This window comes from Dasypus novemcinctus, chromosome 3, assembly GCF_030445035.2.
Source record: "Dasypus novemcinctus isolate mDasNov1 chromosome 3, mDasNov1.1.hap2, whole genome shotgun sequence".
NCBI classification, from domain to species: Eukaryota; Metazoa; Chordata; class Mammalia; order Cingulata; family Dasypodidae; genus Dasypus; species Dasypus novemcinctus.
In genome coordinates, this window is record NC_080675.1 from 103,425,199 (window position 1) to 103,440,449 (window position 15,251).

Consider the following 15,251-nt stretch of genomic DNA (forward strand, 5'->3'; position numbering starts at 1 on the left):
TGTTTGTCTTTTTATTGTTGAGTTGTTGGATATCTTTATATATATTCTGGAAATTCAACCCTTATCAGATATGTGGCTTCCAAATATTTTCTCCGGTTGTCTTTTAACTTCTGTGATAAAGTCCTTTGATGCACAAAAGTTTTAAAAAAATTTTCAGGTCCCATTTATCTGTTATTTTTCTTTTGTTACTTGTGCTTTGGATGTAAAGTCTAAGAAACCATTGCCTGACATAAGATCCTTAAGATGCTTCCCTACATTTTCTTCTAGGAGTTTTATAGTCCTGGTTCTCATATTTAGGTCTTTAATCTGTTTTCACTTAATTTTTGTATGTGGTGTGAGATGAGGGTACTCCTTCATTCTTTTGCATATGGATATCCAGTTCTCTCAGCACCATTTGTTGAAGAGACTATTCATTCCCAATTGAGTGGACTTGGCAGCCTTGTCAAAAATCAGTTGGCTTAAGATGTGAGTCTATTTCTGAACTCTCAATCTGAGCCATTGGTCTGTATATCCTTGTTACAGTACCATGCTGTTTTGACCATTGTAGCTTTGTAATAACTTTTAAAGTCGCGACGTGTGAGTTCTCCTACTTGGTTCTTTTTCAGGATGTTTTTGGCTATTCAGAGTCCTCATACCCTTGCAAGTAAATTTGATAGTTGGCCTTCTGATTTCTGCAAAGTAGGCTGTTAGAATTTTGATAAGGATTGTGTTGAATCTGTAAATAATTTTTGCTAGAATTGACATCTTAACAATGTTTAGTCTTCTAATCCATGAGCATGAAATGTCCTTCCATTTATTTAGGTCTTCTTTGATTTCTTTTAGCAATATTTTGTAGTTTTCTGTGCACAAGTGCTTTACATCCTTGGTTAAATTTATTCCTAGATATTTGATTCTTTCAGTTGCTATTGATAATGGAATTTTTTTTTTATTTACCTGCCCCTCAGATTGATCATTACTAGTATATAGAAACACTGCTGTTTTTTTGTGTCTTGATCTTATACCCTGCCACTTTACTGAATTCCTTTATTAGTTCTAGTAGCTTTATTGTAGATTTTTGGGGACTTTCTATATATAGGATCATGTCATCTACAAACAATGAAAGTTTTATTTCTTCCTTTTCAATTTGGATGCCTTATTTTTCTTTTTCTTGCCTAACTGCTCTGGCTAGAACTTCCAGCACAATGTCGAATAATAGTGGTGATGGTGGGCATTATTGTCTTGTTCCAGATTTTAGAGGGAAAACTTTCAGTCTTTTACTATTGATTATGATGTTAGCGAAGGATTTTTCATACATGGCCTTTATCATGTTGAGGAAGTTTCCTTCTATTCCAATATTCTGGAGTGATTTTGTCAAGAAAGGATGCTGTATTTTGTCAAATGCTTTTTTTGCATCCATTGATACTATCATGTGGTTTTTTTCCCTTTATTTTGTTAATATAGTATATTATTTTAATTGATTTTCTTATGTTGAACTATGCTTGTATACCTGAGATAAAACCCATTTTTTCATGGTGTATAATTCTTCTTTTTTTATTATGATTCCATTTATATAAAAAATAAATATAGATCAATTTATAAAGATGGAATTAGTTTAGTGATTATGTTTTATGGGGTAAGGATAGAGGGATTGAGAAGTGACTGCTTAAGGTATGGAGCTTTTCTTTTTGGAGTAATGGAATCATTCTAAAATTTTTTGTGGTGATGAATGCACAGTGCCATGATTATACTAAAATCCAATAATTATACACTTTGGATAGATTGTATGTTATATGAATATATCTCAATAAAACTGCTTTTAAAAAAATTAGTTGGCCATAGAATAGTGAGTTTATTCTGAACTCTCAGTTCTATTCCAATGTTCTACTTGTCTGTCCTTGTGCCACTATCACATTGTTTTGATTTATAGCTTTATAATAAGTCGGGTTTTTAAAAATAGTTTATTCACACTGTATTAAGTTTTGAAATCAGGAAGTATGAATCCTCCAACCTTGTTCCTTTTCAAGAAGGTTTTGTCTATTCACAGTTCCTTGTCATTCCATGTGATGGTTGGCTTTTCCATTTCTGCAAAGCAGGCTGTTGGAATTTTGATTGGGGTTGTGTTAATTTGTAAATCACTTGAGATAGTTGTTTTAGTTTGCTAAAAGCTGCTGAAAGCAATATACAGAAATGGGTTGGCTTTTATAATGGGAATTTATTAACATAAGTTTACAATACTGAGGCTATGAAAATGTCCAGTTCAAGGTTCCATAAGGTGATGCTTTTTCTCCCTGAAGACGGGCTACCAGCGATCCTGGATTCCTGTCACATGGCAAAGCACAATGGTGGATTCTTGGTCTCTCCCTTCCCCTCCAGGTCTTAACTGCTTTTAGCTTCTGGCTTCCTCTGGCTTTCCCTCTTTCAGGTTAGCCTGATTTCAGCTTCTTGAACATGTGGGTTTCTTTCTCTACTCTGTGGATTTCTCTCTATCAGTTTCTGGGGTTTCCTGTCTGTGTCTGTGGCTCCTTTTCTCCATATTCATCCCATTTATAAAGGCCTCCAGTCTATTGAAATAATCTAATCAAAAGGACGGTCCCATCTACAATAGGTTTACACCCACAGGATGTATAATTCTTGTAATCTATTGGATTCAATTTCCTAGTATTTTGTTGAGGACTTTTGCATCTATATTCATCAAAGAAATTGGTCTATAAATTTTTTTTTCTTGTATTTTTTATCTGACTGTTGGCCATAAAGAATAAGGCCAACACTATAGTAGGTAGTGTTCCCTCTTCAGTTTTGGGGAAGAGTTTGAGCTCTTTCATGAAAGTGGAAAGACAGTGTCTTCATTTCATCACACTATTTCAAGCCACTTTCCCCTGTCTTTTCCTTTCAACCTGCAGAACTCCTTCCAGTAATTCTTATAGGGAAGGTCTTTTGTTGATGATGTCTCTCAATTCCTGCTTATCTGTGACTCTAAAACTCCCTCAAGTTTGAAGGACAGTTTTGCCAAATAAAGAATTTTTGGCTGGCAATTTTTTTTTCAGTACCTTAAATATATCATACACTGCCTTCTTGCCTCCATGTTTTCTGATGAGAAATCAGTTCTTACTGTTATTTAGGATCCCTTTTATATGACAAATTGCTTTTCCCTTGCTGCTTTCAAGAATCCTCTATCTTTGGCATTTGATATTCTGATTATTATGTGTCTCAGAGTAGGTCTGTTAGGATTTATTCTGTTTGGAGGTTGTTGTGCTTCTTGGACTGGACATGTATATTTATGTCTTTCATAAGAATTGGGGAATTTTCAGCCATTATTTCCTCAAATAATCTTTCTGCTCCTTTTCCCTTCTCCCTCTGGGATGCTCATAATGCATATGTTTGTGCACATAATGCTGTCACTCAACTCCCTGAGACGCTGCTGAATTTTTTCTGTTCTTTTCTCTATCTGTTCTTCTGACTGTATAATTTCGATTGTCCTGTCTTATACGTTCTTCTTCTTTCTTCTGCCTGTTCAGATCTGCTGGTGTATGCCTCTAGTATATATATATATATATTTTTTTTTTTATTGACTTTGTAATAATATTACATTAAAAATATATATGTGAGGTCCCATTCAACCCCACCCCCCCACCCCCCCCTCTCCCCCCCCCCAACAACACTCGTTCCCATCATCATGACACATCCATTGGATTTGGTAAGTACATCTTTGGGCACCTCTGCACCTCATATACATTGGTTCACATCATGGCCCATACTCTCCTCTATTCCATCATGTAGGCCCTGTGAGGATTTACAATGTCCGGTGATTACCTCTGAAGCACCATCCAGGGCAGCTCCATGTCCCGAAGACGCCTCCACCTCTCATCTCTTCCTGCCTTTCCCCATACCCTTTGTCCATTATGTCCACTTTTCCCAATCCAATGCCACCTCTTCTATGTGGACACTGGATTGGTTGTGTCCATTGCACCTTTATGTCAAGAGGAGGCTCAGATTTCACCTGGATGCTGGATGCAATCCTCCCATTTTCAGTTGTAATCACTCTAGGCTCCATGGTGTGGTGGTTGTCCTTCTTCACCTCCATCTTAGCTGAGTGTGGTAAGTCCAATAAATCAGATTGTAGGTGCTGGAGTCTGTTGAGGCTCAGGATCTGGCTATCACATTGTCAGTCCAGAGATTCAAATCCCCTAAATATATCTTAAACCCCAACCTTAACTGCACCTCCAGCACATTAGCATGAAAGTCTTATGAAGGGAGATCCCATCTGAGTCCAGATTCATCACACATAAACACCATTTCCAAAGAGGGGCCATCTGCCCTGGTAGTTAACCCCATCGGCCATGACCATAACTCCCATGGGTCTCTTTAGCCCTCAAAGGAACCAATATCTGGGGGTTGTATCTGCTTTATCTGTCTCTCTGACTCTGCTCAGTTGTGCATGAGGGCAAACCTTCTGCCAGCCTCCAGACTCTTTTTTAGAAACTCGTAGCCATATAAACTCATTTCTCCTTTCCATTTCCCCCTTACTTTAGGTCAAACAGCATTTTAAAGTCATGGTATTTTATGTAGACATGGATATTCTGCTGATCCGCATTGAACCTTCCGTATAAGGTCATTTTCCAGTTGCATCATCAGTTGGTAGTTGATAGTGGTCCCTCGTTGCCAGGGAGGCTCATCCCCGGGTGTCATGTCCCACGCTGGGGGGAAGGCATTGCATTTACATGCTGAGTTTGGCTTCGAGACTGGCCACATTTGAGTAACATGAAGGCTGACAGAAGGAAATTCCCAGGCACAAAGTCGCTCTAGGCCTTGTTATTATTTTGGGTTTATCAGCTCACAAGCATAGTCATTAGTATCAGGGGCTCACTGTTGAACCCTCACTCCCTCCCGGTCCCCACCACTGTACCTGGGAGACTGTCGCTGCTCCCCTAGGGACCACGACAGAGCACCTCTAGTATATTTTTAATCTCTTCTATTGTGCCATTCATTTTCATAATTTCTATTATATTTCTTTTTATACTTTCAGATTCTTCTTTCTGCTCACATGTTATCTTTTTAATATCCATTAGCTCTATATACATATTTTCCTTCATCTCCTTTAATTGATTTAGGAGATTTGTTTGAACTTCTTTGATTAGTTGTTCTACATTCTCTGTCTCCTCTGAAGTTTTAATTTGTTCCATCGACTGAGCCATATCTTCTTGTTTCTTAGTATGACTTGTAATTTTATGCTGCTATCTGGGCATCTGATTATCTTCATGAGTTAACTCTCAAGGTGGGTGTCTCCCTCTTTTCTAGGGTTCTTTGCTGATTGGCTTTGTGTTAAGACTCTTCTTTGACCTGTGGTCCAATTTATTCTGGACCTTTAGAATCATCCTTGTTTAACTGTTCAGATATTCTGGGCTCTCCTTCATCTGATTCTTGCCCTGGATATGTGGTACAGTTTTTAAGATTGCACTTTTTGTGCAATTGTTTCACCTCCAGGAGAAAGCTTCCTTTCTTCTGTTCCTTCTGGGAATCTTGATCCGTTCTGTTTGTTTTGTGCTGATTTTTCTCCCCAGCTTCTAAGATTGGTTTAAATTCTCCTTCACTCAGTGCCCCATTTTCCTTATACTTTTCAATACTAGGACCCATACTAGTTTACAGCAGTTCAGTCAGTCCCCCACACCCTTTTTTCCTGTCAGGCTGTTCTGCTTTCAGTTTCTTCCCTCCTAGGGTATCCCACCCCAGGGAGCCAGTTGGGATCAATCCAGAAAAGTCTGTTTTGCATTTAGGTGGTCTAGCCAACAGAAACAGGTTTGAGTTCTGCTACCGTCTTTCTCTTTCTCTCTTTCTCTCTTTTTTTTTTTCCACTGTAGGTCCTCTTATATGCAGTACAGAGCACTACCCAGCAGCCTGTATTCTGCCCTTGGCCCCTGGGGACTTGAGTCCCTGTGTCTAGATGCTTGTGGGTTTCCCCAACTAGCTGCTGTGAGAGGCTCTATAGTCTGCATCTGTGGTTGGAGAGACCTGGGCATTGCTGACTCTGACTCTCAAGCTGTGCAGGACTGAATGAGAGGGAGGGATATGAACTGGCAGGTCTGGGACAGAAATCTTCTATCTGTTCTTAGAGCATATTTCTGTTTTTGTTCAGTTCAGCATTTGCAGAGTCCTCCTCCAGTCTTATCATCCTCTAGAGTTCTAAACAAGAACTACTTGCCCATAAATTAGCTCCATCTCCTAGGTCTTTCTGTGCTGATAGCTCTTTTCTCTCAGTGGAAGATTCTCACCTCCTGCCTGCCCATGGAGCCTGTGGCCTATCTGTGGCCAAGTCCTGCTCCACTCCTTCTCTATCCATACATTTGTTTTTTGCACATTGCTTTGTGTAAATAATACTTAATTTAAAAATTATTGTTATAATAAGTGATAAAATAGTGAAATACCACTCATCAAATAAGCAGTGATTTTAAATTTTCATTTAATAGTCAAGGCTGGTATGGAGTATGTGTGCCATAAACTTGAACCCTGTATACTTCCAATGGGAGTAAAATTTAGAATAACCTTTCTGGAAAGCAATTTGGTAGTGATTTTGAGATGTTTTAAAATAGTCATTCCCTTTGTTGCAGTGTTATTCCCTCTTAGGAATCTGCCATAAGGAAAAAGAAATCTGAAGTGTGTACATAGAGTGTATATGAATATGTTAATCACAGTATTGTCTATAATGAGAAATCAACATTAGCAGAAAGGAAATGTAAATTATGCAAAATTGCTCAAGCCACTAAAATTTTTTATTTATATGACAGGAAAATGCTTCTAAATCAAAAAGAATACAGAGTTACAGAGAGAGTGTTTTTTTAAAAAAGTCAATAGACTAAAAAGAAAGAATGAAATGTTAAAAGCTATGTTAAAAATACTTGGCCCTCTGCTTTTTTGTATTTTTGTATACTCTTCCAGTTTTTCTGTAATGAGCTAATATTTTGATAAGCTGAGGGGGAAAGTTGTAATTTGAGGTTTAGTTTATCTTCTGAAGAAACCTGGCCACACAAGTTATTTTTTCTGAATATAGGTCAATAGTGCCTTTTCATCAAATTTACCTATCCTTATACTTTTTAATATTCATATCTATCTCAATTTTGATCTCTAGGATAAATAGAGAAAATTGGGTGAATGTATTTTAGTCTTTGAGCCCAAATTTATTTCCAGATTAAATTTCTTCATTTCTCATTTCTCTCCCAGGTTTGGGGATGCTGTGAAAGGTAATTTGGTGGTTGGCACATTATCTTGGCCATCCCCATGGGTGATTGTTATTGGCTCCTTCTTCTCAACATGTGGGGCTGGACTTCAGAGTCTCACTGGTGCACCAAGGCTGCTACAGGCTATTGCCAAGGATAACATCATACCGTTTCTTAGAGTAAGTGACACTTTCCTATATCCTCTTCATTTGTTCCTAGGCTTTATATGAAACTGTATGGTCCTCGTGGGCTTAGGAATTACTAGGTCACATAATAAGGAGATGTGTTTTTTACACAAGACTCCTTAAAACCCTAGTATTAGTGTATTTCAGAGTGAGATAAAGATGTTTAAAACATGTCACAGTTGTAACAGTTATCTCACAAATATCTGAAACTGTAAGACAGGAATCAGGGGCATTAATTCAGACACTCCCCATACTCCTAAGGATATTTTCCCCTTCTATGTACAGGTTTTTGGTCACAGCAAAGCCAATGGGGAACCTACTTGGGCTTTACTGCTAACTGCTGCCATTGCAGAACTGGGAATCCTTATTGCCTCCTTGGATCTTGTGGCCCCAATTCTTTCCATGTAAGAGCCAATATTTTTTTTCATTTATTCTTATTTAAATTATGTGTAGTACATGTTTTCCATCAGGCATATAACTATAGTAATAACAACAGAGTGGGCCAAATACAGATGTAACTTCATTTAAGCAATAACTGTTTCTGAGAACTTTCATTTAAGGGTAACTTTTATAAATTATCATGGTTTCTTCCTGCCTACCTAACTTTAAAAATTCTTTGCCTTCATTTAGGATTTATTCTCAATAGGTTGTAACTTTCACTAGTACTGTTAGTGTTTATTCATTCAGCTGTGACTTACTGATGACTTACTACCTCCTTGGCACCGTGCAGTATGCTGGGAATACAAACAGACATTCTTAAGGAAGTGATGGTGGATAAGGAAACAACCAGTGATCCCCATAGAGTGTGATAAGTTCTGTGTTAAAAGTGAACACTAGGTGCTGAGTGGGAATCACAGAAACTTTCCTGAGGAAGTAACTCTTCTCTCTTGAAGAATGACTGGTTATTTGCCAAGCAAAGAAGATGCAAAGGATGGTCCAGAAAGGGATGTGTGTAAAGGAATTGAGAAATGAAATAATGTAGCACATTCGGAGAATTGAAAGTAGTTTGGCTTGGCTAGAATAGAGGGTACATGATGGGGAGTAGCAGCAAGAGAAGTAGGGATCACAAAAGACCTGGAACTTTTACCTGGAAGTTGTGGGAAATTCTTTATGATTGAGAGGAAAACATATATTCATGATTTAGAACAATGAATTTAGTATAAAAGATGAATTAGAGAGAGGTTAAAATTGAGTTGGGATTGCAACTTGGAAGCTGATCAACTAATCCAGGAAAGAAGAAATGAGTCTGTGTACTAAGGTGATAGTAGTAGAGATGGAAAAGAGGAGAGAAGTTTAGAGATTTTAAGTAGGTAGAATCCACAGGACTTGGTAAGTGAATTTGTAAGGAAGTGGAAACTAGGATTTTCCAAAGAACAGCTGAGGAGAGTGGTTGATGTCATTTACTGGGAGGGAGAACATGGGAGGATGAGCAGATTTGTGGGGAGAGGCTTGTTTTCATATGGCCTAAATTTAGCTAAGGGTTTCTAGAAACAATGGCAAATACAGCAAAGGTCTCGGTTATTTAAAATAATCCTAGAAAAGTCATTTTACAGTAATGATCATCCCTCTTTTTTATTCTTCCAGGTTTTTTCTCATGTGTTACCTCTTTGTGAATTTGGCATGTGCCTTACAAACATTACTTCGAACACCCAACTGGAGACCCCGTTTCCGCTACTATCACTGGTAAGTCTGCTTTTTTTTTGTCCTTCTCAGTGTTTGGAGAGAACCCATCATTGAATTAGAAAACTGGAAGGACTGGTTTCTTCGTGTAATTTTGTTCTTGGCCAACTATTCCATATCAGTGGCTTCTGTTTTCAATTCTCACCTTAATCGCCACCCTCCCACCCTCTTTTCCTATACTACTTTAGCCTAACTTATTTTATAACCACTACTTAGAATAAAGATCAAAACTATAAAATATTTCCAGCCTACTATCTTTTTCAGGTTTAATAGCCTTACATATCTGTTTTCCCCTTTCACTCTTAGCTAAGCACTAGTCTTCAGCCCTATCTTTACTCTTGTATTTGCATCAGTTTTCATTCTCACACGCTCTTCCTTAAAACAATTTAGTTTAGTAGTTAAGTGTGTAGACTGAACTCAGATGATGTAAGTTCAAACCTGAGCTCTACTACTTCCTAGCTTTGTAACCTTCAACAATGCATTTGACCACATAACATTTCATTTTATTCATTCATAAAATTAGACTGATAGTAGTATTTACCTCATAGGGTTGAGTAGAGATAAACTCAATTTGCTAAGCACGGTTCCTGGTACATACTAAAGCTCTCGATGAAATGTTGCGATTGTTGCTGAAAATCGAATTATCCAGTCCTGAAGGAGCCACCAAAGTTTTTTCAGCTACCATCCCATCTCTTTTCTCTTCTAGGCAAAAGTGATTTTATGTGTCCTATAAGTACCTGTTTTCTAACTTTCTCCTTAACCCCTTTTTTTTTTTTAAGATTTATTTTTTATTTATTGCTCTCCGCCCCCACCCCAGTTGTCTGTTCTCTGTGTCCATTTGCTGCGTGTTCTTTTTTGTCCGCTTCTGTTGTTGTCAGTGGCACAGGCATCTGTGTTTCCTTTTGTTGCGTCAGCTCTCCGTGTTTGCGGTGCCGTTCCTGGGCAGGCTGTACTTTCTTTCGCGCTGGGCAGCTCGCCTCACGGGGCGCACTCCTTGCGCGTGGGGCTCCCCTATGCGGGGGACCCCCCTGCGTGGCACGGCACTCCTTGTGCGCATCAGCACTGCGCGTGGGCCAGCTCCACACGGGTCAAGGAGGCCCGCAGTTTGAACCACGGATCTCCCAATGTGGTAGATGGATGCCCTAACCACTGGGCCAAGTTCGCTTCCCCTTAACCCCTTTCTGACTTCACTTACCAATGGTGGGTAAAAATTTAGATCTTCAGTTGATTTTGACATTTCTGATTCTTTTTCTAGCTTTAACTTCAGTTAAAAGTTCTTTATAAACATTTTTTGTGTGTTGCTATTTTACTTTTTTGTTTTCCTTTTTCTGTTTTCCCTTTATTTTCATTAGATCATAACCTTCTCCAGATTAATAACTCTCCTATTCATCCTTTGCAATTCATCATAGAGCCAGGAATTCATTCTGTATATAGAACTTCAGTAAATGTAATTGTCTTCCTGATTTATTTGATTAAAACAAGCGTGTTATTATTCTGTCAAGTTTCTATTATATAAGGTAATAAAACTAATGGCAACTTTTCCTTGATGATTTCTGCAGTTAAACTAATAAATACCCATAAAAGTTTTAGGAATCTTTACATAAGTTACTTTTTTTTAAGAAACCCTAGAGTTGTTAACATTTCCAATTGCATGTCCCATTCCTGATTTTCCAAGTAAATTTGAATCAATCTCATAACCACAGATGATAACCACAGATGACTTTCATAGCTTCCCTCTTTATGTTTTCCAGAATAGGGAAACATCCTCCAGTACAAAGGTTAGTTTTTGAATAAGAGCAGATCTATTTATTCTTTGTTGCCAACCCATGATTGGGCAATTACAGAAATTGAGAATAAGCATTTAGAAACTTCCATAGCAATTTGACATTATCACAGCACCTAGACATGTAATAATTTTTCTAATAATTCATTTTTATTGCATTTTACAAAAGTATCTATCTGGAAATTTTTTAATTGGTCCCTACCACAGATAGTTTGAAAAGCACTGCTCTAGCACATGCTTCTTTCTCAGCTACTTAGAAAGATATTTTATCGTTTGTTTGTTTTTCTTTAATTTTCTAGGACCTTGTCTTTCATGGGAATGAGTATCTGTCTGGCTCTGATGTTCATTTCTTCCTGGTATTATGCCATTGTAGCTATGGTGATAGCTGGTATGATCTACAAGTACATTGAGTATCAAGGGTGAGTCTAAAGCAGCTAGAACAAACTGGATTTGTCCTTGGTTACTGCTCAAAGTATCAAGACTGGCTAGCTTTGTTAGAGCCAATCTAAAGAATATTTTATGAGGGGTTCAGGTAATTTCATTCTTCCATAACTGAATTTTTCACCCCTACCTCTCAACCATATTTCAAATGCAAGCTTTTTATCCCAAAGGGAACCTGTTAAGAAAGTTAAAATGGCTCAATGAAAAATAACTAAACGGACTTGTCCAAATAATGGAATAGTACCAAACAAAGCATAACACAAACATTAATATTTTTGTTTATCTCTTCAGTCAAGATGTTGGTTCTGAAACAAAAAAGAAATTAGTCCTGAATAACTATAATAGCTAAGACTTCATTAACCACTTCCAAAAATGAGGGATGAATTTTACTTTGATTCAGAAGATTACATAGTTTTACTTTCTCCCCGTTATTTTCAAAGTAACTAAAACTCCAGGTCCATATTAAAATCCAAATCCAAATTTCTGTCTTACATTATTGCTTTTGAATAGTATGTAGAAGGACAGAATAAATGGCCCTTTCGACCTTTTTTCTGAACTGTTTGTGCAGTGCCATCTGTTGATAAAGGGTAGTGTTGATCTGTTTAAATAGTTTCCTTATGTCAGTAAAAAGCATTTTATACAAGATTAATATGAGTCCTAATTTTCTACCCTGTGCATGTGTTAACTTTTAGAATCAGAAAAGTAAACTTTATTTTTTGAAATTGTATTTGGCTATAGTTCATCTGTTTCTGCTTTTTTCCTTTTTCTCACAGAGCAGAGAAAGAATGGGGTGATGGTATCCGTGGGCTGTCCCTCAGTGCAGCTCGATTTGCTTTGCTTCGCCTGGAGGAAGGACCTCCACACACTAAAAACTGGAGGTAAAAAAATCAACAAGCTTAGTGGTGGTAGGCATATATTTAACAAATGTGTGTGCCATTTGTTACAGGATAAGAGAAAATGTGGCTCAAGGAATTGATGTAATGGACCTATTTTAAACTACGTTAAATCCTTGATTCCATTATTCCTTGTCTTTACATTAGTTACTTTTTAAAGAAATGTCTTCATGTGATTTTTTTAAAGAAGCTTTAGATTACATAAATGTTACATAAAAAATATAAGGGATTCTCATGTGCCCCACCCCTTCATGTGATTTATAATCAAGATTTCTACCATTCTTTTTCTTCCTTAAAGATTGATCAATTTGAGATAATATTGGGAGGATTCAAAATAAAGCAGTAATCATCCTATCATTTCCTCTAATCTCTTCCTTCTTTCACATTACATGTTTTATACAGATCTCCTGAATTAAAGGGTGGACTTATCATTCTGTTCCCCAGAGCCAAAGTGTTTTCTTCCCTTTTCTCACTTCCCACAACCTCCTTACAGGCCTCAATTGCTTGTGTTGTTAAAACTGGATGAAGACTTACATGTCAAGCATCCTCGCCTCCTCACCTTTGCTTCACAGCTCAAAGCGGGAAAGGGTCTCACTATTGTGGGTTCTGTCATCGTGGGGAACTTCCTGGAGAACTATGGTGAGGCTTTAGCTGCTGAGCAGGTAAGAGTCAAGCATATTGACTTAGGAGAAGGAAAGTAAAATAAGCTTATAGTTTTGTGATGTTATCAGGCCTCAGGTTTCTAAATGAATCCCTTTCCTGAGTGACCTAGGTTTACCTCTTAGTACTGACTTTTGAAACAGTCATATTTTCCTAAAGAATTAAAATGAACCAAAAGATAATCTAATATTTCTTTCCATTTAAAACATTTACCAGGTTGGTAAACTATTAAGATTACTTCAGGGCCAAGAGCTATTCTAGAAAAATTCTAAATATTGACTTTGAGCACTGAGAGAATGTCATGTATATAAGTTTATTCCTCGGACAGTGGGAAGGGTTCTTCATAATCTTATGACAAGAAGGGAGATTGGGCAACTTTTCTTTCTCTTTACTAATATATGTGGGATTATGAATAAGATTCCTTCACCATTTCTGATCAGCTATGCTAAGTACTAAAGTTTACCTGAAGAAGGAAGTTATGTCCACTGTAATACTTACTATAAATGATAGAATTAACCCTGTTATTTGGAGAAAATTTCAGCTACAATTCAAAAATTTTACCAGATCTCATTTTACTATGTTTTGAAGCCCTAAAACCTAGAGGTGCTGAAGAAACATTAGTTCAGTATGATGGTAAAAATGAACAAAAGTAGCACAGGATTAGAAATCATGAGACCCTGCTTCTTACCCTCACTGCATCACTGTTATATTCTGTGCCTTTGGGAAAATCATACGTATTGTCCATGCCATTTTTCTCTCTCCCTTTACACTAAGAGGGTAGACTTAGAATAAATGACATGTTATCTCCAAATTTACTCAAATTACGTAAAAGAGTAGTAAAGCAAATACAAGTATCATCAACAATCACCATTAACATGTCAGAAAATATATGGAAAAGGGAGGTGCAAAGAAAAAGAAACCATACCTGAGAAAATTCTAAAGAGAAACTGAATCATCAGATTGAATTTCTTGTGATCTAGGTTCAGGACATGACAGGGTTGAAAAGGAGATCATGTTCACATTAGTGAACTCACCCTAGTCAGTGAACACAGAATATGAAATATCACCTTGTGAAGAGCTCTGTTTTGATTTTTGGTATATTACAAGGAAAGAATGCAGAATTGAGGAAAAGACAGAGAAACTAAATGTAGACAACCAGCTATAGATGTTAAGATATGTACTAAGCATTTAAAAAGTGAAAAAAAAACAAAGGATAATGGACTTCATTGGAATAAGTTTTTTTATATCAAGCCAATTTGCATTTATTTACATTAATGCATGGGGGAATTATTCAGTAATAAGGATAATCTAAAAATGAAAGATTAAAAAAAAATTTTTTTATTAAGTGAAAGATAATTTAAAATGGACATTTGGTGGTCAGTAAACACATGAAAAGATGATTACTATCATGAGCCATTAGAGAAATACCACAATGGGATAACCACTTCATACCCATTAGAAAGGCTATTACTAAAAAAAAATTGAAAACAAGTGTTGGTGAGGATACAGAAAATAGGAACCTTTGTACTTTGCTGGTGGGAATGTAAAACAATGCAGTCGCTGTGGAAACCAGTGTGGTGGCTCCTCAGAAATTTAAATATAGAACTACCATATGACCTAACAATCCCACTTCTTGGTATATATATCCAAAAGAATTAAAAGCTGGGACTTAAACAGATATTTGTACACCAATGTTCATAGTAGCATTATTCACAATAGCCAAAAGGTAAAAAATACCCCAGATGTCTATCAGCAGATTAGTGGGTAAACAAATTGAGGTATATCCACACAATGAAATATTATTCAGCTGTAAGAAGAGATGAAGTCTGACACTTGCTACATCATGGATGAACCTTGACAATAACATATTGAGTGAAATAATATAGAAACAAATATTACATCATTTCACTATGAAATAACTAGAATATGCACATTTATAGAGACAAAAGTAGATTACAGGTTACCAGGGATTTGGATATGGGGAATGGAAAATTAATGCCTAATGGGTACAGAGTTTTTGTTCGAGGTGATGGAAAAGTTTTGGTAATGGATGATGATGAATGAGTTAATACCACTGAATTGTATACCTCTGGAATGGGTTCCTTAATCTATTTTCATTGATGGGGAAAGGAAGGGAATAGATATATATATATTTTTAAATCACCTTTATTGAGGGATAATTTACATACAATAAATAGCACTTATTTTAAGTGCATGGCTTGATGTGTTTTGACAAATGTACACACCCATGTAACCACTACCATAATAATCAAGATATAAAACATTTCCACCACCACCATCCCCTAAAAGCTCCCTTGGCAAAAGCTCCCTTGGCCCTTTGCAGCCAGTCTCCTCATCCTAACCCCATCAGCTCCAGGCAACCACTGATCTATTTTCTGTCACCATAGATTAGTTTTGCCTC

General features: G+C 37.0%; 1 protein-coding gene across 4 annotated transcripts in view; it reads left to right on the top strand.

Moving 5' to 3' along the window:
• SLC12A6 (solute carrier family 12 member 6) overlaps window positions 1-15,251 on the top strand; it is a 134,330-nt gene that overhangs the window by 107,561 nt on the left and 11,518 nt on the right. For all 4 annotated transcript variants that reach the window (XM_058293849.2, XM_058293848.2, XM_058293850.2 and 1 more), the window contains 6 exons: window positions 7,192-7,366; window positions 7,658-7,776; window positions 8,957-9,055; window positions 11,135-11,254; window positions 12,050-12,154; window positions 12,663-12,831. In XM_058293849.2, the coding sequence (XP_058149832.1) occupies window positions 7,192-7,366; window positions 7,658-7,776; window positions 8,957-9,055; window positions 11,135-11,254; window positions 12,050-12,154; window positions 12,663-12,831 (787 nt within the window). The remainder of the gene's footprint in view (window positions 1-7,191; window positions 7,367-7,657; window positions 7,777-8,956; window positions 9,056-11,134; window positions 11,255-12,049; window positions 12,155-12,662; window positions 12,832-15,251) is intronic.